At 39.4% G+C, this 22478-nt stretch overlaps 2 protein-coding genes across 3 annotated transcripts in view; both read left to right on the top strand.

Annotated features, from left to right (window-relative positions):
- Positions 1 to 3: 3 nt before the first annotated feature.
- Positions 4 to 16667, top strand: atg3 (autophagy related 3). 2 transcript variants are annotated; one of them, XM_078243484.1, is made up of 12 exons: positions 4 to 202; positions 869 to 910; positions 1033 to 1082; positions 1495 to 1565; positions 4048 to 4155; positions 5803 to 5858; positions 8375 to 8471; positions 8556 to 8590; positions 8690 to 8842; positions 9222 to 9349; positions 11565 to 11633; positions 15046 to 16667. In XM_078243484.1, exons 1-12 carry the CDS (start codon positions 131 to 133, stop codon positions 15125 to 15127), a joined length of 963 nt encoding a protein of 320 aa, XP_078099610.1. In that variant the 5' UTR covers positions 4 to 130; the 3' UTR covers positions 15128 to 16667. The 2 variants fall into 2 exon arrangements, with proteins under 2 accessions (XP_078099610.1, XP_078099611.1); XM_078243485.1 differs by having other exon boundaries at positions 5 to 202; positions 5806 to 5858.
- Positions 16668 to 18284: 1617 nt separating this feature from the next.
- The window catches only part of slc19a2 (solute carrier family 19 member 2), a 74780-nt gene continuing 70586 nt past the window's right edge, over positions 18285 to 22478 (top strand). The window contains exon 1 of the mRNA XM_078243483.1: positions 18285 to 18520. Coding sequence (XP_078099609.1) covers positions 18398 to 18520 — 123 coding nt within the window. The 5' untranslated portion in view covers positions 18285 to 18397. The remainder of the gene's footprint in view (positions 18521 to 22478) is intronic.

Below are 22478 nucleotides of genomic sequence, written 5' to 3'. Positions count from 1 at the left end.
TCGGATACCGGAAGTGTTTACACGTATCATGTGATTTGCTCTGGTTGGCACTGTGCTTGAGTAGCTATAATAATTTTCACGTTACGGTTTTGAAGAACCTTGGGTTTTTATCTAAAGGGAACTCTACAAGATGCAGAACGTGATAAACACAGTAAAAGGGACAGCTCTCGGAGTGGCTGAGTTTCTCACTCCAGTGTTGAAGGTAAACTTCCATTAACGTTACACGAGCTAGCTTGTGCTAGGTGGTGGCTACTATGAGATAACATACGGACATGCACATGATCAACGCTATCCCCTATCCTACAGTAACATGCGTCATTATTATTTTTGTTAGTGTTATCAATGGCACAAGTTGGATACCCCTAATGTAGGGTTTTCACCTTAAGTTACTATGATAAGGCTTAGGAGCAGCACCCAAGCCGTTTTGGGCCATACCACTTAAACCTAAGCATCGAAACTAACTAAATTACTTTCCCCAGATCTAATGGTTCTAGTTGTTCCCCAGTGGTATTATGTAGCAAGTTTTGTCTTTAAGCTTTTTGGGGTGCTGTTTATTTATAATCTGCTTTTGCTTTTCCAACTATTTGTACACAGATATGGAAGTAGTAATAATGGTTCAAAATTATGTGAAATTGCATATGTTTTTTTAATTGAAAATCTTAACATTTATTGGGGGGAGGACCTCCAAACCCCCCGCCAATACGTGCACCTAAGTCTTCCTCAAACTAAGGGAAAACCCTTTATTAAGACCCTTTATAAAAGTATCTGCACAGTTCTTGTAAATACGCAGCACATTCGAGCTGGAGTTTAATGCTATATATTAAAATAGCATTAACTCTATGATACAGTTTTGGTTCTGTTTTTACAGGAATCGAAATTCAAAGAGACTGGAGTCATTACACCAGAAGAGGTAAGAACATACAAATTCGGATTATGTGTTGTATTACCTTACTTTATGTAAATAGGTACTCACAAATCATACATCCTATCTGTAAAAGTATGGATCATTAATCCTCTCTTTTTGTATTTTAGTTTGTAGCAGCTGGAGATCACATGGTTCACCATTGCCCCACATGGAAATGGTGAGTGTCCACTTTGAGGTGAATCACAGATATATGATTTCCTCATGGTAAGATCCCCCCTGAAATATGATTATTTGCTCTTGGAAGCATGATTGATGTTTGGGAGAGTGAGTTCAATGATTAACTTTCATATAGACAGAGGCCAGCAGTACTTAAAATTATTATTATTATTATTTTGTAATTATTTGGTAAAGTTAGTTTTTACCCTATAGTACCACAACGGTGATGTTTGCTCATATATTGGACTAGAGCTGTGTAGTACGGATAAGAAAGGCTATTACCGTTAAATTGCTGATATACTTACATTAAATATCCTTTTGCAAAAATATCTGTATATGTGTAGAAAGGGCCTTAGTGAAGGTTAAAATAAGGACAAATATTATTTTATATCTGTGGTTCCATCTCCCGTCAGGGCCACTGGAGAAGAAGTGAAGGTGAAGCCATATTTACCCCAGGATAAACAGTTTCTCCTGACACGCAATGGTAAGAGGTGTATTTCATTAATTTCATCTTTTAGTTTTGTCATTGTTCTCCACTGAATTTGAACTCTACTATGCAAATCACTTTGTCACATCAACAATATGTATTTGTTACATTTAAAACTCCAGTTCCTCCATTAATTAAGTTAATTAAGTTCTCTAGCGAAGCAACTCTGCAATATCCATGCATTTTACTTAATTTAATTTGCAGTGTGGCACACTGGCTGCATGTCTTTTAAATTAAAGGGAAAGCAAGTTTAAATAAAAAAGAACTGTAAATTATTTTTGACAGGCATGTAATTGCATGACACATTATAAAATGTAAATAGTGAAAATTACATAAGGCTCCTGGATTTAATTTTAAACAATTTCTAATTAACACTGAACATTTAAATTCTTATTTCAGTGGCACAGTTCAGCCTCCATAAATGCAGATAGGGTCTTCTATAGCCCTTTTCACACTGCATTCTTTTAGCCCAGGGTTAACTCAAGCCCAGGGCTATACGATTCACACTGTATTCTACTAGCCCTGGGTTTAGTGTCAGTTGGTCATGTAACGTTAACATTCCTTTAGCCCCATTTCAACTTTCAGCCCCAGGCTACCCCTTTAACAGGGGTTTGAAACGGTTAACCCTAATTGATTGACCCGGCTACACAACCCATGTCAATGTTCACCTCCAAAGTTGACATAGAGGTAGTTAAAAAGCTGCCTGTGAAAACCAGCGTTAGAACAGTACGAAAAAGTAGGTCTTGCACATTTCGCGATTGTGAGAAAAATGTACTTTGCGGAAATGGGCGTGTTCTATGTCATGTGATTCAGATTGGTTTTACAAACAAGTCGTGTATATAAGGTTTTTAAATATGCGATGTGTAATGTGGGAGTTATAGGCAAAAACATGTTTAACGTCATAGGGCCACCTAGTGGTCCACATGTGTAATTTTTGGTATGTGAGGTGTATGATGCATTCTACATCTACCCTGAAAATTGAAGTTGCTCACATGAGTTTAAGGCTATGTTTAGACGGAAATGATCTGAAGAGAAAACGCAAAAGTGGCGTTGCGTTCTCACTTTTTATTCCGCGTTTAGACAAGAGTTTTGGGTGCATATGGTGATGCAAAAGTGTGTGAAATCCGATGTAGTATGCATGCCAGGCGGCTAGGTGGCACTGCCCCACAACACCACCAAGTCCGCGCGCCTACGTAGAACCTTCCTTCTACTTCTCTCCTTAGTAGCGCGAAACCAAAACATGTCGAAGCGAACAACAAAAGCTTGTCTGGAAAGACGAGGAGGTGGAGTTGCATGTTTGTCTGATGATGACCGGCACAGTCGACCGTGATGAGCCACAGCACAGCACCCACGGGAGCACTACCAATATTCTGAGCCTCGCAGCCCTTCAGCCACTGCTTGAGAGCGAGAGGCAGCGGGCAGAGGAGGCTGAAGCAGACCCTCCTCTGCCTGCTGGCCGCTGCCACGCTCTCTCTCTCTCTCTCTCTCTCTCTCTCTCTCTCTCTCTCTTCATGCAGACAGAGGTCCTATCATGCAGATAAAGGTCCAATAGACCACGTTGTAGTCTACTCTGGCTCAAATGAATAGCCTACATATGGTCATCGAACTATAACAACCTTATCCACATTGTTGAAATCATTTAACTATTGAGCCATTACATTGAAAATCTTTTAGCTAACAGGAGCCTATAATTTCTATAGCCTACTCCGTAACAACAGACTACCTGGACGCCTTTTTCTCGTCTCCACACCACTGTCTTCAGACTTTTGCGTTTTTACCCTTTAGACGGTAACGCGACAGAGGAGCGTTTTTAAGATTTCCACTCTGGAGAGTGGTTTCACTTTTTTGCGTTTTTAAGCCCCAAAAACGCCGTCGCCGTATAAACAGAAGGAACATCCGATAACATATTTTTTTGTTTTTAGGGCCTAAGAGGTGGTTCCAATAGACCATGCCCACTTTAACGAATCAGTACACCATTGTAGGCGTGGCCTCAGGAGTGGCCCTAGATGGTACGCGGTAATTGTTATGCATTGCTCCCCGCTTGTGACCCAGGTAATTTCTGAATTGTCATGGCCAGGGATATACCCATGTTGACTGGCTTGGTTTGAATTTCCAAAAGAAGGGTTGAACACTGGTCAGATAACCAGGGCCCATTGGCGTGAAAGAGAAGTATTAGTAGTTTTTCAGGGGATATACACACCAATTAGGCTAAACCTGCTCCAGTAGTTTTCTGTACTTTTAGTTTTACTGTAGCTCTTTATTCTCTGTTTTGCAAGAAAATGCTACTGGTTGCAGCTTGTCTTAAGCATCCCATAAATTAATTTTGGTAGCCTCCAAAGACATTTTTTTAGGAAAATTATTATAGTTAACACATTTTACCTTTTCATATCAAAACACCATTACTGGCTAACTTAGGTCACCATTGAGAGCTGTACCTTTTTAACCTTCTCTTGTGTGTCACTCTTTTGTGTTCTTGCAGTTCCCTGTTACAAGCGTTGTAAACAGATGGAGTATTCAGATGAGCTGGAAGCCATCATAGAGGAGGATGATGGAGATGGGGGCTGGGTGGACACTTACCACAACTCAGGTTGGACACCATCTCTCAACATCCATACATTGCATTTATCCTGAGCATGGCTGCATCAAGTTCAGTTTTTCAAAGCCAGAAACCCACATTGGTTGGACCAATATGCAGCAAATTTGATAAATTAACATTTGTATTTGCTCTTGAAAATACATAAAAACTTAAATTCACACTAGGGCTACAGGATTTGAAGAAAGTCATATTGCGATTGCGATTGCGCAAGAGCCTCGGTCCTAGCCTCATCACTGTCGCACCAATAATGACGTTAAATCCAACCCTCTCGTGTAATATTGCTTGCTGAAACGTTCTACACTTGTGATACTCACGTGACCATACACGACACACGTGCTACTACCTAAACAGACTGATTAGTCATATCTTTTGTGGACGTTTTTCCGACGGCAGCTCTTAATACATCGATGGGGAAGCGTAATTCAGAGGGCAGATTCAACGTATATTCAACACAGAACCATAAATCAGGCATTAGTGAGAGCGAGAACGGCAGGTGCTAACGAGTGACTGAGTGGTGAAGCAAGAGAATATTGCGACCTCCCGTGAGCAGTGTCGGCTTTAGAGTAGTAGTGTTAATTTCGTCAGACGAGACTAAATATGTTCGTCAACGACCTTTTTTTCCATGACTAAGATGAGAAGATGACGAGACAACACCAATAAAATAAAAACTAAGATAAAATCTCTCTTCATTTTCGTCTACAATCGTCTCTACTTTTTCATCATGAGATAGAACTAGTACAGTGTCCGTTTGGAGCGCGTGCCTGTTCCAAACAGGCAAATTGCTGCTTGGTTCCCAGTATTTTATTCCCCACAGCTTTATCTAACTAAGCGCGGTTCAATCAGGCGCAGCCCGTTTGCGTCTCATCTAGAGATTCGACGTGTCCCCTTTTTGTCGTCTAGCCATCACACATCCAGTTAGCGATGTGGCGGGGGAGGGAGGGAGGAAGCCCGGTTCAGCCTGCTGCAGAAGCCGCTACAGCGCGTAGCAATGTGCCCTGGCCCCGGGCAAGGGAAGGAGACAGGCTTAGCCTGCTGGTGAAGCCGCTCTTCAACAGCTTGCAGAACGGCCGGAGTAATGTATGCAACTGCTGGCAACAAAACAACGTGCTGTAGAGCCCAGGAGCCCTGGCGCTTATCTAACATGTGTCTGTGTACAATTGTATTTGCATGAAGGAGAGGCTCAATATAAAACCAGACGCGTTTAACAAAGTTGCATTCAACAAAAATCATTCAACAAGTGTATTTTGTCAGGTAATTATGACATTTAACCAATATTTGAGATGTGTGAAACACTATTTGACTTTATTTTTTTATTTAAAAAAAGACTAAAATGTTTTGACTAAAACTTGACTAAAATGACGAGACTTTTAGTCTACTAAAACTTGACTAACAAAAAAAAGATATGTGAATGACTAAATATAACTAAAACTAACAAGGACATTTGGCACAAAACTAAGACTAAATTAAAAATAGGTGACAAAATTAACACTATAGAGTAGCAGCTGTGTGAGGGAAAAAGAGATAGCAAAGACAATATAAAGTGAGTTAACAGTGAACAATAAAACAAGAAGTTTCTTGCATGTCAATTCCTTATCAATTATAGTTCTTTTAACATTTCCTGACACTGCTGTGTTTCAGCAGGTGTGATAGGAGTTACAGATGCTGTACAAGAAATTTCACTGGACAATATTAAGGTATGCTTCATAAATGTTTTTGGTCTTGTTTTGATTCTTTGATTGAATATAATATATATATATATATAATAAAGGGCTGTCAAAATAACGCGTTAATTTCAATTAATTAATCTGAGAAAAAAGAACGCGTTAAAAAAAAAATAACGCAGATTAAACCATTCCATATTGACGTTTTACCCGGAGCTGTTCTAGCCACCATTTGATTGTAAAATGAAGGAGGGAGACGAGAATGTGCTGCCTGGATCATTAATTGGAACATTTACTTACTAAATCTTCTTCCTGCCAACCCTGGCTACCGAAATCTGGTGCCACTGATGTGTCTGCACTTCTCTCTGATGCTCTGAAACAGACAATACCGGCAACACAAACATCGCTGCACGTGACGCTAGTTAACACTATACCCGACAGCAGCTAACGTTAGCCTACCGTTAGCTAGTAGCTGGATTAAACACGGTTAAAATGCTGACAGCTAACGCTAAACGGTGTAAAGTTTGACTGTGTTTTACTGTAGAGGATTCAACACCGGTGTGTAACAATCTGCAGCTGCGGTCGGAGAAACAACACAGACGGTGCAGACGGTGCGTTCAATGAAACTGGTAAACTACAGCCTCGTGGTGCATTTGAAGTTATTGTAAATGTCCTTTTCCCATCTGGTGGTTGTTTTTGTCGTTCAACAACAATTTACTAGTGAAATAAGTTATTGTTATACATTATTATTAAATCATTTAATTTTGACCCTATGGCCTTAGCAATAAACAAGCCGTTCTTTAATGTCACCAACTGTTGTTTAGTACCCTTTTTTTACTTTCTTAAAAAGTATCGGTTCAGGCACCGTTAATTATGTATACGATTAATTTCGATTAATTAATCACAGAGTATGTAATTAATTAGAATACATTTTTTAATCGATTGACAGCCCTATTCATAACACATCCCAGAATTCAACAATACAGACATTCCTGCTCTCATGTCGTCTCCTTTGGTTATTTATTAGTCTCACATTGGCAGAGCTATCTCCACAGCACTGAGTAAGCCAGAAAACTGAGTGGTCAAAGCAGCGGCTATTGAACGGTTTCATATCCTATGCATTTTTTCACAATAAAAGTCCCCCGTTGTTTTGTTATTTTAATGCTTTTATTAAGAAGCGGCAAAATCAGGAAAAGTTTGGTCTTCATCTGCAGTAACGTGACACAACTCCTAAAAGCGAACAAAAAACATAAAATAAAGCAGATATAATATATAAACTAAACTTCAAACTACAGAGATTCAGTTAGAAGCTACAAATGTACTGAGAGCTCAACACACAGACTTTTAAAAACGTCTTTCTCTCCTGCACAGGTCCTTCTGCCCGCCTGTAGACATATGTCGGCACACAGACAGACTGTGGGCAGTGCTTTTTTATTAGTCATTGCATGTTTCTAATGTATGATTTATGTGAGAGTAACAACAATTACAAACACACATACACTCACACACAAACAACCCTTATGACTAGCCAGACTACATACAACATATACACTAGATGGCCATAAGTCAGTGGACACACCTACTAATTATTGAGTTCAGGTGTTTCAGCCACACTCATTGCAGATGCATCAAATCCAGCACATAGCATCTCAGTAGACAAACATTTAGAATTTAGAATGGTTCGTAAAGAGCTTAGTGAATCTAAATGTGGCACTGTCACCTTCGCCAAGTCAGTTTGTGAATTTTCTGCCCAAATAGATCTGCCCCAGTCAACTGTAAGTGCAATTATTTTGAAGTGGAAGTGCTTAGAAGCAACAACGGCCCAGCCACAAAGTGGTAGACCATGCAAACTCACAGAGCGGGATCCACGAGTGCATAGCAAATACACTCACAAAGTCTTCCCAGAACAGTGGTGGCTGTCTTTGCTGCAAAGAGGGGTCCAACTCCATATTAATGCTCATTTTGGAATAAGATGACCAACAAGCTTATATACGTAGTTGTGAGGGTCAGGTGTCCACTGACTTTTGCCATATAGTGTATCAAAAGTCACCCAAAACACCACTGTTGTAAAAGCATGTTTTTTACACTTGCCTCTATTGGTATGTTCACATGTAGATAATGTCAGGTTTATGTGTCCAGATTTACAGGTGTTTGCCTTTGAAACACCAGCCCCCACAATACAGTGGAAGTCAATGGAATTATGTTTGGGTTGCTTAAGGCTTTGATAAATTACACTATAAGATTAGTGCCCATTGCTGGTTGGTGCACCCCATCTTTTTTGAGTGGAGAATAATGGCCTCAGACTCAGAGGTGCTGTTCTTCATCCAACAGTTACTTGACAGGTTTTGTGGAGGTTCATTCTTGACCTAGGAATACATACTGTATACTGTGATAACATTTCTAATCTCAGGGTTAATTTACTTAGCTAATCCTGAAGCTTCCAACTGTATGGTCGTCTTCAACAACAGCTGACAGCTGTTGTTGAACAGCTGACAGCTGTTGTTGAAGTGTGTAGTTGCAAATGTGTCTTTTTAATTTCATTTCTCTAGGACAAAAATATGAATGCCACATCGGCAGCATGTTGTGGTGATGATGATGATGATGATAATGAAGATGATGAAGATGGAGAAGCAGCAGATATGGAAGGTACTAACCATTAATGAAGCAGTTATTTTGTTTCCTTCAGAAAGCCTGTTCTTTAATTTATGTTGTCCTTAATGCTGTTTTCAGAGTACGAGGAAAGTGGCCTGTTGGAAACAGATGAGGTAGACGTCACAAAGGGCTGCAGCAGATCATTTATTGTGTGATCTAATACCAATTACCGTCATTCCAACTACCACCTTACACTTCTTTCCTCTGTCTAGGCGACCTTGGATACCAGTAAAATGGTTGAAACCAAAGCCAAAGCAGAGCCTGGTAGTGAAGATGCCATCCTTCAGACTAGAACATATGACCTGTACATCACATATGATAAATACTACCAGACCCCTCGACTCTGGCTGTTTGGATATGATGAAGTATGTTCCTGGGCAAAATAGGACTTTATACCCCTGTTTATTCAAAAAAAAAAAAAGCCTGAAATAGTATAAGCATGGAAGTGTTAATCTGTTCTATAGCAGAAGGGAGCCCTTTGTTATGTATGAAAATGTAAAGCATATTCAGAAAATCTCAGATTTTATACAATTGACCATACTGTGTAGCAGTCAAGTGAAATTTATTTTTAGGACATATACAGAGTTTTGATAATCAAGGAAACCATTGATGTGAAGTTGATATTCTTTTGCTAAGCTGCAGTAAGTGATTTTTTAAAACTAGGTTAGAGAAAGACAAACTAAACTCACATAGACACAGCACTAATAAACTATCCGCTCATCAAGCTGTTGTGGCATTTCCCAGGATAGGCAACCGCTGACTGTAGAACAGATGTATGAGGACATCAGCCAGGACCATGTGAAGAAGACGGTCACCATTGAGAACCACCCCCACCTTCCCCCACCTGCCATGTGCTCTGTCCACCCCTGCAGGTAAAAAAGACCAATGGGGAAAAACCTTTCTTCTTTAGATGCCCACATGCAGGTAGAGTTTGAGAGCAATTTCACTGTCATTGTTGTGAGTTTTATATAGATCTTAAGTGTTTCCTGTATTCTATTTTTCCATAATGCCATACAGTAATTAATAATATATATATTAATATATAATTATAATAATATAATAAACCACACAAGGGTACAAACTATATGCCTATAAATGGTAAAATTAAAATATTGCCTAGCCGTACTCAATTCAATCTAGGGGCTGATATGGCCAAAATCTTAAATCCCGATATTCTGTAGGTCATTTCATATCTCGATAACAATATATATCACAATATAGCATGTTTTCTGTTAATTCAATAAATAAATAGTTATAAGCCACATGGCAAAGTCTATTTTTGTATACTGCTGTATGAATTAAATACTTGATGATAAATGAAAAGGTCTGATTATTTTCTCATTTTGAACTTTACTGCGAAATTAACATAACATGCAAGGATCACAATGTAATTTGTTGTCCGAATGACGTAAATATTGCCACCATGCAGTTCGGTCGCTGGTTATTTGACATTGCGAGAGAAACAATATAGAAAAATATATAAGATAGACAATGTATATAATTTTGACGATTTATATCGCCCAGTAGGGGTGTTGGATTAAATTGACCAATAAGGAATTAGCTTTAGCCTAGCCCGTAGCCTATCTTTCCCCGTCTTTGTTTACTCAACCCAGCCTGCAAAGCGCTTCCTGTCTGCTGAGCCGGGGTGATAGCCCCTGAGTGTATTGTAGTACAAATTTTTACTCTGTCTGAGAAAGATGAGATGTGACAGCAGAGTGAAGACCGCTTCTATAAAAACAAAAGTGCATATATGTTGCTTTGCCTGGCCATAAGCCCACAGCACGTTACTTTAAGCATGCTCATTTTGAGTTTGAATACACAGTTGCTGATCAAATATAACTTTTTACCAAGTCAATGCAAGTTTAGCATGAATCAATGTTACCTTTTGTCTTAGATTTGCCTTTGCATGTTTACACTATTGCAAACAGTTTGATACAACCTTTTCAAATATATAAACTCCATAATCGTATACACACTTTACTCTGCTTTCATGCCATACATTTTTTGCCACACCGCCTTTATTAAACACACAGCAGACTGAAGTAGAGTTTTATTAGTTACCATATTATTTAATCATGTAGCCTATATATTTAAACTTATATTTAACTTGCACTATTGTATGTCTCATTTTTTACTTTTTTTATTTGTGATTTTCTGTTTTATAGAACGACTGCTTCTGTAATTGTTATGCATCTGACAATAAATAACTTGAATCTTGAAACTAGATTCTGAAATTAGCACCCCTATGTACTGAATCGGAATACATTTTTAATCGGGAATCGTTTTGAACCAATAATTGATTTTGAATTATATCATGACCCCAAGAATCCGAATCAAATTAGTCTCGCATTGCCAGACCTATTTCCACAGTGGAGTAAGGTCTGGCTACACAACACATACATTCTAGCATAAGAGGAAAAAACGCTCTCGGTTGTTTGTATTTCTTTAAACCAATCACAATCATCTAAGCTCCAGACACAGCAACAGTGGCTCTGCAAAATAATCTCATAAAGCAACTGCTTCTTATAACTTATTAATTAAAGTTAACTGTTTACACAATACAGTAACCCGAGCTATTTAAATTAGCTGGATACATGGTTAAACGTAATTTGCCCTTACCCAAACGTCCCAGTTAGATAGTAAATGCTGTATAAACATCTTCTTTGTAAATCTGTACAATCATTCCCTAAAAGAACCAAGCATGCCATATTGCACGACCCAAACTTTCTTCAAAACTTGTCATTTTCAGCGTGCAGCTTGCTAGCTCTAAGTTTGTTGTTGTTTCCCGATGCGAAGGCACCGTGGTCTTTCTTTATCCTGCAAGGGGAAATTCACAATTTGTTACAGTTATTACACACCTGAAAATACACACCCGCATAGGACCTATACATGCACTAAATGGAGAGATGTCAGGCAATTATCCATTATTTTTTACATGGAAACATATGATTACATGTTTTTTCTTTATAGTGGTGTCTTAATGGATTTGAATAGGAGTGTTTGATAGTGTGACTGTCTGTTAAAAATGTTATTTTAGACTTTTTCACAGACGTAAGAACCTCTGGCTGATCCACCCTTTACTTTCAGACATGCTGAAGTGATGAAAAAGATCATTGAGACTGTGGCAGAAGGGGGTGGAGAGCTGGGAGTGCATATGTATCCTTTCATGGTAATACCGGTTATATGTCTGCTTCTTTGACTTATGCAACAATTCTAGTTGACTGTTGTGGACACTTACGACGATATGTACTAATGTCTTGTGGCCTTTTTTAGGCATTAAACAGCCAAATTGTGTTTGTCTATTTTCTAATGGACCACTGACCCACCCCATGCACCACAGAAAAGTGCTGTTTTCTACAGCAGTTTTATCACAGAGTTAGAGCTACTATAGCCAGTTCAAAAGAGTGAGTGAGATAGAAATGCAAGAAATATAAGATGCTTTGGAAAGTTATTATAGCGAAGCTCTCAGTTCAGTACCGCAACATAAGACAAAAGAGCAGCAGCGACAGCCTGTTAGTTCTCACAAAACAATTTACATTTCAGTTTCCCTCAGGTTTCTTGACTGTTAATGGCTGACAGCAGCTCCTGTCTAGTGGGACATGATAGTTATTTACAGAAACAATCTAGTCAAATGAGGTTTAAAACTATTACTAAAAATCTCCCACTGATCTTGTATAATTTGTTCTATCACTGATCTTTTTGTTAAGCTGACAACATTAGGCTATTTAAGTAATGTTTCCTCACGTGTAGTCTTCCTCTTGCACAATAACTGTATGCTTGCAGCTCCGACAGTGCCTTTTCTTCAAACAATACTCTAAGTTCAACAGTAGGAAAAATTATTAGTTAGTTAATTTATATAATGGAGCACATCTGAAGCCGAGTGGTTACTTTACTGCAACGGCCAGGGTTCGATTCCAGCCTTAGGTCCTATGTTGCATGTCATACCCCTCTCGCTCCAGCCATTTCCACTCTGCCTTTACTCTGTCAAATAAAGGCAAAAATGCCACACAAAATGTTTTACATCTGTTGTCTCATAAAATACCCAGCTTAATTAACAAATTGCCGTGATGCAACATTTCACACCTCTGATGGTAATTTACAAGGTTACAAGGTTCATTTGGTTGTAAGTTATACCCTCTTTATGCTACACACACACACACACACACACACACACACACACACACACACACACAAAATAATAAAAACAATATATACAGTTACTTATAGAAATCCTTATATACATAAAGTATATACTTAGAGAGACTTTGGTTTCAAATGGGAATGAGGGTAGTGCAAAAGGTAGTGGTATGGTAATGTAATAAAACCAGCATAACAGAAAGTTCCAAGTCATTTTTTTAGTTAGAGTGCAGAGAATGAGGTGGAGTTGAGGAGTCTCACTGCTTGAGGAAAGAAGTGGATACTCCTGTATTGATTGCCAGACAGCAGCAGGGTGAACAGAATTGCTGGGGCGGGTATTGTCTTTTACCTCACTGATAACACTGATGCTTAGTAGATAGGTACCAGTAATGTTCTTGGTGGATTTAATGACTCCCTTCAGAGCCCTTCTGTCCTAGGCTGTGCCAGTTTGTAATATTTCTAGTCGGGGTGCTTTCTATTGCTCCCCTGTGAAATTGAACAATAACTTGGTAGGGGGATTTTGCCTTCATTAGTTTCCTTAGGAAATGCAGCTGTTTCTGAGTGTTCTTTACCAGGGTGGAGACATGTGATGACCATGACAGGTTCTCTGGGATGCTGAATCCCAGGAACATAAACTGCTCAGTTGCTCCACCACAACACTTATGATGTAGACAAGGGTGTGTGTGTCTTTGCCTCATTTTGAGAGGCTGATGTTGAGAAGAAGAAAGAGGAATTTATTATTCGTCACATACAGTCGCACAGTACAATGTAGTGAAATTCAATCTATCCTATTAAATTAAATTCAATTTTATTTATAGTATCAATTCATAATAAGAGTTATCTCAAGACACTTGACAGATAGAGTAGGTCTAGACCACAAGCATTTAGTGCAACAGTGGTGAGGAAAAACTTCCTTTTAGGCAGAAACCTTGAGTGGTGAGGAAAACATCCTTTTAGGGAGAAACCTCGGACAGACCCAGGCTCTTGGTAGGCAGTTGTCTGACGGTGCCGGTTGGAGCTACGATGAACAGTGGCAATTATAGTCACAATAAAGATAATGGAACTATGACTAGAAATAATAGTTCTAATAGTTCAGGGTGTAGCAGGGCATAGCAGGGCGCCGAGCAGGACCACAGCGAGAGCTGCAATCATGATTTAGGTGCCACCCTAATTCAAGGAAAACTGCGGGGCGAGAAAACATAAGCTGGGGAATAATTTTATTTTTATTTTGTTTTTTTAATAAGCTAAGCTAAGTTAGTAACAAGCATTTCTGGGACATGAATGCACACGTCTGCATTTAACTCATGCTAAGCATTAGGAGCAGCGGACAGCCACATACAGCGTCTGGGGAGCAACCTGGGGTTCAGTGTCTTGCTCAAGGACACTTTGACATGTGGCCAGATAAGCCAATCTTGTGGTTGAGGGCTGACCCACTCTACCTCTGAGCCACAGCCACCCCAGCAGTAGGTTGTTCTCTAAGCACCACCCTGCAAGATTGTTAATTTGCCTGTGATATGAAGTCTGGTCATTGTCTGAAAATCAGCTAATGATGGTAGTGTCATCCACAATCTTCACAACAGAGTTCTCTCCATGTCAGGGTACGTGTGAATGGGGTGAATGGTGCCTGTAGTGTGTAAAGTGCTTTGAATGGTCCCTAAGACTAGAAAACCATTCTATAAATGCAGTCCATTTAGTAAATATCCTCCTTGGTGAGATTGTTGAGGTCATTTTTGCCTGCTTGTATGGGGCCTTGTGATGTTCCATCTGTCCCAACACTTTGAACACTGGAAGATATCCCAACAACTAAGCGCATGATATTTGGTATGGATAATCATAGTGAGGTAATTGGTGACTACTAGACCTTTTCTCTAGTGTCACCATCAGTTAAACCTGTTCACTTCTACACAAAAAATATCATGATGAAACAAATGATATAACAATATACATTTTTTAGTCAGAGATTATAGTATATAGTAAATTTCTGACTGAAAAATGTATATTGTTATATCATTTGTTTTCATTTGTTTCATCATGATATTTATTTATATATATATATATATATATATATATATATATATATATATATATATATATAGTATATATATATATATATCTTGGGTTGTATTATACTGTGTGGGCCCATGTCATTTTCTCTAGTGCTACATTGTTGTGTTATGGTTCTGATAACAGTATGTTTGTGGGATGATTGCAGCTGCAAGGGGCCACTACTGGTGCTTTAGACTAATTCTGATACTAACCATATCCTTGCTAGTAACTTGGATTCTACTCATTTTACTGTTCATTTGAATACAAAGTTATCTTTAAGTCTGGAGATACACCTTGAGCACCAACATAATGTCACACCTACAGAGTTACTGTATTGTAATTTCTCTCAATGCTCCTCTGTGTTTTCCTTAACTGAGACTTTCAGGTATCTTCTGATTTTCCTGAAGTTTGTCCAGGCCGTCATTCCCACAATAGAATACGACTACACAAGACACTTCACCATGTAGTTTCATAAATCTGCCTCTCTTAATGCAACATGGGAAAGATCAGCTCTTCTGCCTCTGTGATCAGATTATATCTGGTCTGGTCTGATTACAACCAGTTTGTTGAGTGTTTGTATTACTCTGAGACACTTTGCGTGGGCGCAGGACATTGGGGAATGTTGGAGGTATGTGGCTAAACTGTTCTAACATTTTGGGAAACAGACTTGTTTTCCATGAAACCCAGAGTCAGATAAGAAGACCAGTGTCAGTTTTATCTGTGTGCATTCAGTACAGTTACACGTGTTCTGTATAACTGTTTCTAGCCTAGCTATGGTATGAAAAGTGCAACTTTCATTAAAGTCAGAGCTGTCTTATTTTCATGTATCATTTAATTTCACCTGTTGCAAAATAGAAATGTGAAAAAAACAGGCTTGGATATATTGGAAGTAGCTTGCTATCTAACAAGTTGTTGAATTATGTTTTTTTTTTACTTTTGACAAAGCTGGCTAGTAGTTTCTTTTTACTTCCAGTCTTTGTGCTACCCTAGGCCTACCACGTCCTGGACACCTCTTTACTGGATACACAAAAATGAAACTGATGTCTTTATTATCTGACTCTGGGTAAGGCTGCAGACAAGGCTTCGTCCCAAAGTTGGACAGTACATCTGATGTTTCTCTACAGGTTTAATGTTGTGACCACAATGTGGTGAGCTCTCATAAATTCCTTGTTAAGCTTTTGATGATGTTAATAAAATTCACCCCATTCCACACTGCTTTGCTGCTTGAAATGTAAGAGTCTATTTCAGAAAATAAATGAACCCTGGTCATGCAAAGGGTCAGCTATTGCTGGAAACCAGGTTGATGAGAACAGTGAAACTCAACAACAACAGTAAAGTTGTGGGCCATAAAACCAAAACAATGAGCATGCCCTGTTCTACACTGTGGACCTTCACTGACTTTTGTTATCTGTTTATGTACAGTACATCATTTCCCTGTACCACTACAAATAATATTCAGAAGAAAATATTTCAAATCTGTGGATTTGAACTTGGACAACTATTGGTAGGAAATGTATGTGTTCTTGCTAACATCACTGTCTAAAATGTTTCTGTACGTAACAGCAGCATTGACTGAAGTTTCTTGACTATTAACAATACTGTTCCCATGCCTTACTGCAGTGATTATTATTGCTTCCATTCTGATGCACTTTGTAGAAGGCATGGCTGAACCTCATTATTGCAAATCAGCTCTGTATGCCAGTTTGTCTTAATACTTCATTCTCTGAATGTATTGATGGCCAGGCCTTTTCTTTAACCCATGGTTCTTGTGGTTTGCTCATATGTTTTTTGTGTTTTACTTCAACTGGATAATTTTCCCCCTGTAGCTTGTAAAAAAAATCTTGAGACGGATTGACTTGTTTCTACAAGCAATGGTGTATCACTACCTGCTGTGTCTAAGAGCTGTGTGAAGGTTGGCTCTATCTATTGTGTGGCATTTTCACAAAACAAATGAATTATTTTATTGTCACAAGCCTCTTTGTGTACTTCAATAAACTATTCAATGAATTTCTGGTCTATTTTGTTGATAAGATTTTGAATTATACACTATTTTGGCTCAATACAGTAACATGCGTTTGGCAGTAATTACACAACTAAATTAAACCTTGCTTGTTTTCAATTCAATTTTATTTATAGTATCAAATCATAACAAGAGTTATCTCAAGACACTTTACAGTAGGTCTAGACCACACTATAATTTACAAAGACCCAACAATTCCAATAATTCCCCTAAGGGCAATCATTTAGTGTAACCGTGATAAGGAAAAACTTCCTTTTAGGCAGAAACCTCAAGTGGCAAGAAAAACTTCCTTTTAGGTTGAAACCTCGGGCAGACCCAGGCTCTTGGTGGGCGGTTGTTTGACGGTGCTGGTTGGGGGTACGATGAACAGTGGCAATTATAGTAACAATAAAGATAATGGAATTATGACTAGAAGTAGTAGTTGTAGTATTTAATGGCGTAGCAGGGCACTGCAGGGCGTAACAGGGCATAGCAGGACATTGCAGAACGTAGCAGGGCACTAAAGGGCACTGCAAAGTATATACGTGTATTATAGTAGCAACAAAGATAATCGAAATATGACTAGAAATAATAGTAGTTGTAGCAGTGCAGGGTGTCGAGCAGCACCACAGCAGCAGCTGCCACTGCAGGGCGGGATGGTGAGTGTCGAGCAGGACCACAGCAGCGGCTGCCAGTGCAGAGCGGGATGGTTGGGCATCGAGCAGGACCACAGCAGCAGCTGCTAGTGCAGGGCGGGATGGTGAGTGTCGAGCAGGACCACAGCAGCGGCTGCCAGTGCAGAGCGGGATGGGTGAGCGTCGAGCAGGACCACAGCAGCGGCGGGATGGGTGTGCGTCGAGCAGGACCACAACAGCAGTTGCCAAAAACGAACCACCTGAACCACCAAATTTGCTAGGCGATAAAGCATAAGGACTCCAGGGAATAAGCTCCCTGGAGCTAGGTTAGTAACATTGCACATGAATGCAAACAGATGGAGAAAGAGAGGAGCACAGTGTGTCATAGGAAGCCCCCTGGCAGTCTAAAACTATAGCAGCATAACTAAGAGCTGGTCCGAGGCAAACCTGGGCCAGCCCTAACTATAAGCTTTATCAAAGAGGAGAGTTTTAAGCTTACTCTTAAAAGTGGTGTCTGCCTCTCAAACCCAGACTGGAAGCTGGTTCCATAGGAGAGGAACCTGATAGCTGAAGGCTCTGGCTCCCATTCTACTTTAAATTGATTGGATTAAATATTCACTCTGTATTGCCAGTTGGTCCAGTCTCCTGATGTGACTTGCTCAGTGGTAACACTTGAATATTTTTGTTCATGAACATTAAGTAATGTACATTAATCAATAAAGAGTTTCTTTATAATATTGCAAACCAAATGCTATTTGTGTATTTATTGGGGAACAAATCCTCCTAGGTTCTACCTAGGTAGGCCTACATAAACGACAAAACACCTATGCAGGAAAACCAAAAATACTATATTAGACCTTTATTTTTTGCATTTATTTTTGGGAATTTGTAAAACAAAAAAGTTAAAATGTCTTTCAGAGAACTTGTTTCACTCCTCTGCTCTATATTTACACCAGCTGATGGCGGTAGTGTACAAAGCCTGGCCATTAAGGTTCTCACCACCAGAGAAGAAGCTGTATGTAAGCAGTATAATAACAAAGATTCTCTATATTATAATAAGTAGCAGTTAGTTGTGGAGCCGAGGCAATGCTGGTGAGTCCAACATGTCTGTGCTCAACCCAACTGTTCTGCTCTGTGTGTATGGCTTCTTTTCCAATCTCCGGCCGTTGGAGCCTTTCCTCACCGCCTACCTCATGGGACCAGACAAGAATCTGACAGAGACTCAGGTGAGTTAGCTTGCTTGGCTAAAGACTGAGCGCTGCCAACTGCTTACAAGACCTTGCGTCACATTTGACACAATAAACATTTGAAAGGTTACAGAACGCAGCAGAATGATACCCAATTTGTGCCTCCTATTTATCAATCGTTCGATTTTTTTTTTTTTTAAATCAAATTACGTGAAACTTTTAATTAAATTGTCAATTTCTTTAATCTGTCCTAGTAATAAAAATGTTAGAAGACTCTTCTGCAGGATCTGCCACACAAGAGACTAACTGCTTATTGTCACTTTTCTGGGTGGCTATGAGAGACGACGCTGAAGTTGGCTTCCGATTCGGAGCTTTCGATTCGGCGGTTAAGGGGACATTTAGGGGAAACTTAAAGCTGAAGTTAGCGTCCGATTCAGCAGGGACACATAACTTGCATTGCTGAGTGACTGATCCTCCGTTTTTTGAACCTCTTACTGCATTGAAGCATGTCAGTCATTAAGTTTAATTATTAATTATGTCTAAAAACACACTTTTAGATTTGTGAAAGCTTTTTTGTCTTTATGAGAACGCAATAAAGGGAGATTTCAGTTTTTTCCAAATGTAGACCACATTAGACCAGGTCCAGATCCAAAACCACTAGGCCTACATCTAGACTTGTCAGATCTGGATCTAACTGTGGTCTAACTGTGAAATCCCTTTATTGCGTTCTCATAAAGACAATAACGCTTTAACAAATCTAAAAGTGTGTTTTAGACATAATTCATAATTTACCTTAATGACTAACAAATTTTCAATAGCCTACAGTAAAAGGTTCAAAAAACGGAGGATCAGTCACTCAGCAAGGTATGTTTCCCAGCAGTGGCGTAACGAGCCAACACCGGGCCCTTATGCAGGATTATCAAGGCAGGCCCCCCTACTACAGCAGGTGATGACGGCGCAATGTCCATGAGTAGGCTACCATGAATAGGACAGGATAGGATCATAGAGACACAGCATATAAGAGATGAGATGACAAAATCAGGAGTAGCCTACACGCACCACAACAACAACAAAAACACTGGTGAATGCGCACCATAATGCGATTTTGTTTGTGGTTTGTTGCGGAAGACAGTGAAAGTTGCAAAAAAGTTGCAATTTCTTTGTATAGTAAATAAAAAGGAAACTTGTTTTGGGGAGGATAATAATTATTACTATTAATTAATTACTCTGGGCTAGGAACCTTACCAAAAAGGCTCAGAATGCTGCAAATGTTGGTATAATATGAAAATGGCTGGTGGATTTAAGTATTTAAAAAATATGAACATATCTATCACTGTCAGTGACTTGTTGATCTTTACATTGTTAGTTAATTTCCTATCCTGGGCTGGGACACACATTCATACGGTTTGATAAAGTACTTATTGGACTTTAACTTATCATTGCACTTACAATAACGAGCGTAGCTGTCCTCAATTTAGGTCATCCTGTACGTCTCATCTGCGGTTTGTCCTGTATCCACCGTGTGTGATTGTGTGTGTTTGTTTGTGTGTGTGTGTGTGCGCGTCAGTTGCGGGGGGAACGGAGCAGCAGCCCCGCCCGCTGCAGAGAGCCGACAGGATTGAAACAGCAGCAGCTTTCAGCAACTTTATAGTGAAAAATCGTTACAGTGTACATTGATGTTAAAATGTATACAGGTTGGCAGGACGATCTGAAATGTTTTGCACGGTATTTTGCTGTACGTTTTGTTGGTAAATGTGAGATGTTTGTGAGCATTTAAGTAAACAAACTAACTTAAATATGTCTTAACCTTAATACATTTAACTTAGTGCAGCAAATGAGTCTTTTCTCTCAACACCAAAACAGTTCTCTTTAGGATCCCAGCAAACCCCCAACCAAAACATAAACCGTCTCTAAACTGTCTCCCGCTGGACACGAAAACAAAATTTAGTGACGCTCTTGCGCTTAATAGTCAATCTTTGATAAAACTAAACTTAGTGATGCATCTTGCGCTTAATAGTCAATCTTTGATTTTCTTCTTGTGTTTACCGATGTCGGGTCCAGGAAATGAACGGCCTGTAAGCGTAGTTTCCTAGTGGAATCACGGAAGAATTGTGGAGAATTGAAGTAATCCACTTCTGTAAAACGGATGACTAAGAAAGACAGACTTTTTTACTTGTTGCTAAGGGCTGGCAAGCTACAAGACACCCTCTGGACAGAAACTGGTGAGTGGCCGTGCACCATCTTGGTTTGAAAGTGCCGGCATCTGGTGGTGTTTCTGTCTGGGCGTTTGTGATTAAAGTAGTGCTGAAACGATTCCTCGAGTAACTCGATTACAAAAAATCCTTGATGCAAAATTCTTTGCCTCAAAGCTTCGTTTAATCAATGTAACTAACGTTGTACGGCTCACTGTGTTTCCGCACGGATGATTATTACTAGCGCACAACGGGCTGACACTTCTGTGGACAAATGAAGGAAAACAGCGAAAATAGTGAGAGGCTAAGAGAAGAGACAGGCGAGAGAAAATGACAGAAAGTTTGGGATCATTTAAAGCTGCAAACATGCTGCTACATCATCTCAGTAGAAAACATCCAGTGTACTCATACATTCCACGGAATGAACCCGACAGAAGGTAGAACATACGTCTGCTGCTCTCGTCCAACACACTGTTTTACACAACTACAGCATGCAACTCTGCAAATAGCGATGTTTTACAAACAATTTAAAACGAAAGCTGTCAGTTTGTAGTCTAACTGTTTATTAGTTTGCTACTAATCTTGAAATTTGGACAATTCTTTGTAAACTTAGCTGCTGCGGGAGACAAACCAGCCCCTTCCCCTTGGAGCGGTCAACCTCATGGCTACTTAATATGCACGTGAATGACGTCATCGGACCATGCCAGTGATGTCTGCATTCTTTATTCTTTCTCCTCACTCAGTATTAGGCTTCTGAAAATGTGGCCCCCAGAACATTATAGTTGAATGGACCTGCTGTAAGCTTTGTACCGTCACATTTACCCTCGGGTTAGTGAACAGCTCTTTCCAGTGCAAGGAGCCAGAGGCAAGAAGGGGGCCACCAAAAATGTACTTCTTTTTTTTTAAGGGTCTTGGTGGCCCATGCAGCTGTGCTTAAAAATATTAGCATCTATTCCTGTTATTGTATGCAATTTGGCAATAAAATATTTAGCTTTTTCTAAAAAAAGGAAACCTCTCTTTTGTATATTTACTATTGCTGTTTACTATAAAGCAAAAGTATTTCTTATCCGATTACTCGATTAATCGATGGAATAATCGGTAGAATACTCGATTACTAAAAGAATCGATAGCTGCCTAGATTAAAGGCAGCGATCACTACAACCTGATGTAAATGATCGGAGTAAGGTAATTGGGATAATGCAGACCCCTGATCAGTTAAAAAATACTCATATCGGCTACAATCTGATACTTGGGATCAGGACATCCCTAGTGACAATTTGTTGTTGTCAGTTATCTGTTACAGTTGGATCAAGCTACTTACCCAAATCCATATTAAGTTCCATATTTCTATCCCTATATAAAACTGATGTTTTGTAGATGGCTTCATAATAATACAGCTGTGTGTCTTGTAAAGGCTCAGTCCTTTTTTGTCTGTTTTGTGACGCTAGCCCCAACAACAGGCCCATACAAACTTTCCATAGACAGAATAATCCCTCATTAAAAATGGTCAGATCCTTTGGAATTTCTGGTTAATCCTTCAATAATTACGTCCACCAAGTTGTAAGCTGGCCTAGAAAAAAACTAGCAGTAATACATCTTTTGTTGCCCTGAATGACGTTACCAACGCTAGCCCATTCTAAGGTGGCAAATTACTGTCAAGATATCCATGCTTTGTACTGTATCTGAAGTCTTGGAAAAATTGGTTTAGGTGAAAAAGCAGATTTTTGGTAAGTCAAAGCAGTTTAAGTAAATGCAGAAACTCTTAACTCATTTTTAAGTAAATCTGACTGGAAAATATGTGCATT

This window comes from Sander vitreus, chromosome 24, assembly GCF_031162955.1.
Source record: "Sander vitreus isolate 19-12246 chromosome 24, sanVit1, whole genome shotgun sequence".
In the NCBI taxonomy this organism is placed as follows: domain Eukaryota; kingdom Metazoa; phylum Chordata; class Actinopteri; order Perciformes; family Percidae; genus Sander; species Sander vitreus.
The sequence above is the reverse complement of the archived record's forward strand: the minus strand, read 5'-3'. Positions and strand labels throughout refer to the sequence as shown.

Bases quoted from the DNA above. Each gene is read 5' to 3' on its own strand.
- atg3 (XM_078243484.1), top strand. From the start codon at position 131: ATGCAGAACGTGATAAACACAGTAAAAGGGACAGCTCTCGGAGTGGCT. The intron at 911-1,032 runs GTAAGAACATAC...TTTGTATTTTAG, and splicing joins GAGTCATTACACCAGAAGAG to TTTGTAGCAGCTGGAGATCA. The intron at 9,350-11,564 runs GTAAAAAAGACC...CTTTACTTTCAG, and splicing joins TGCTCTGTCCACCCCTGCAG to ACATGCTGAAGTGATGAAAA.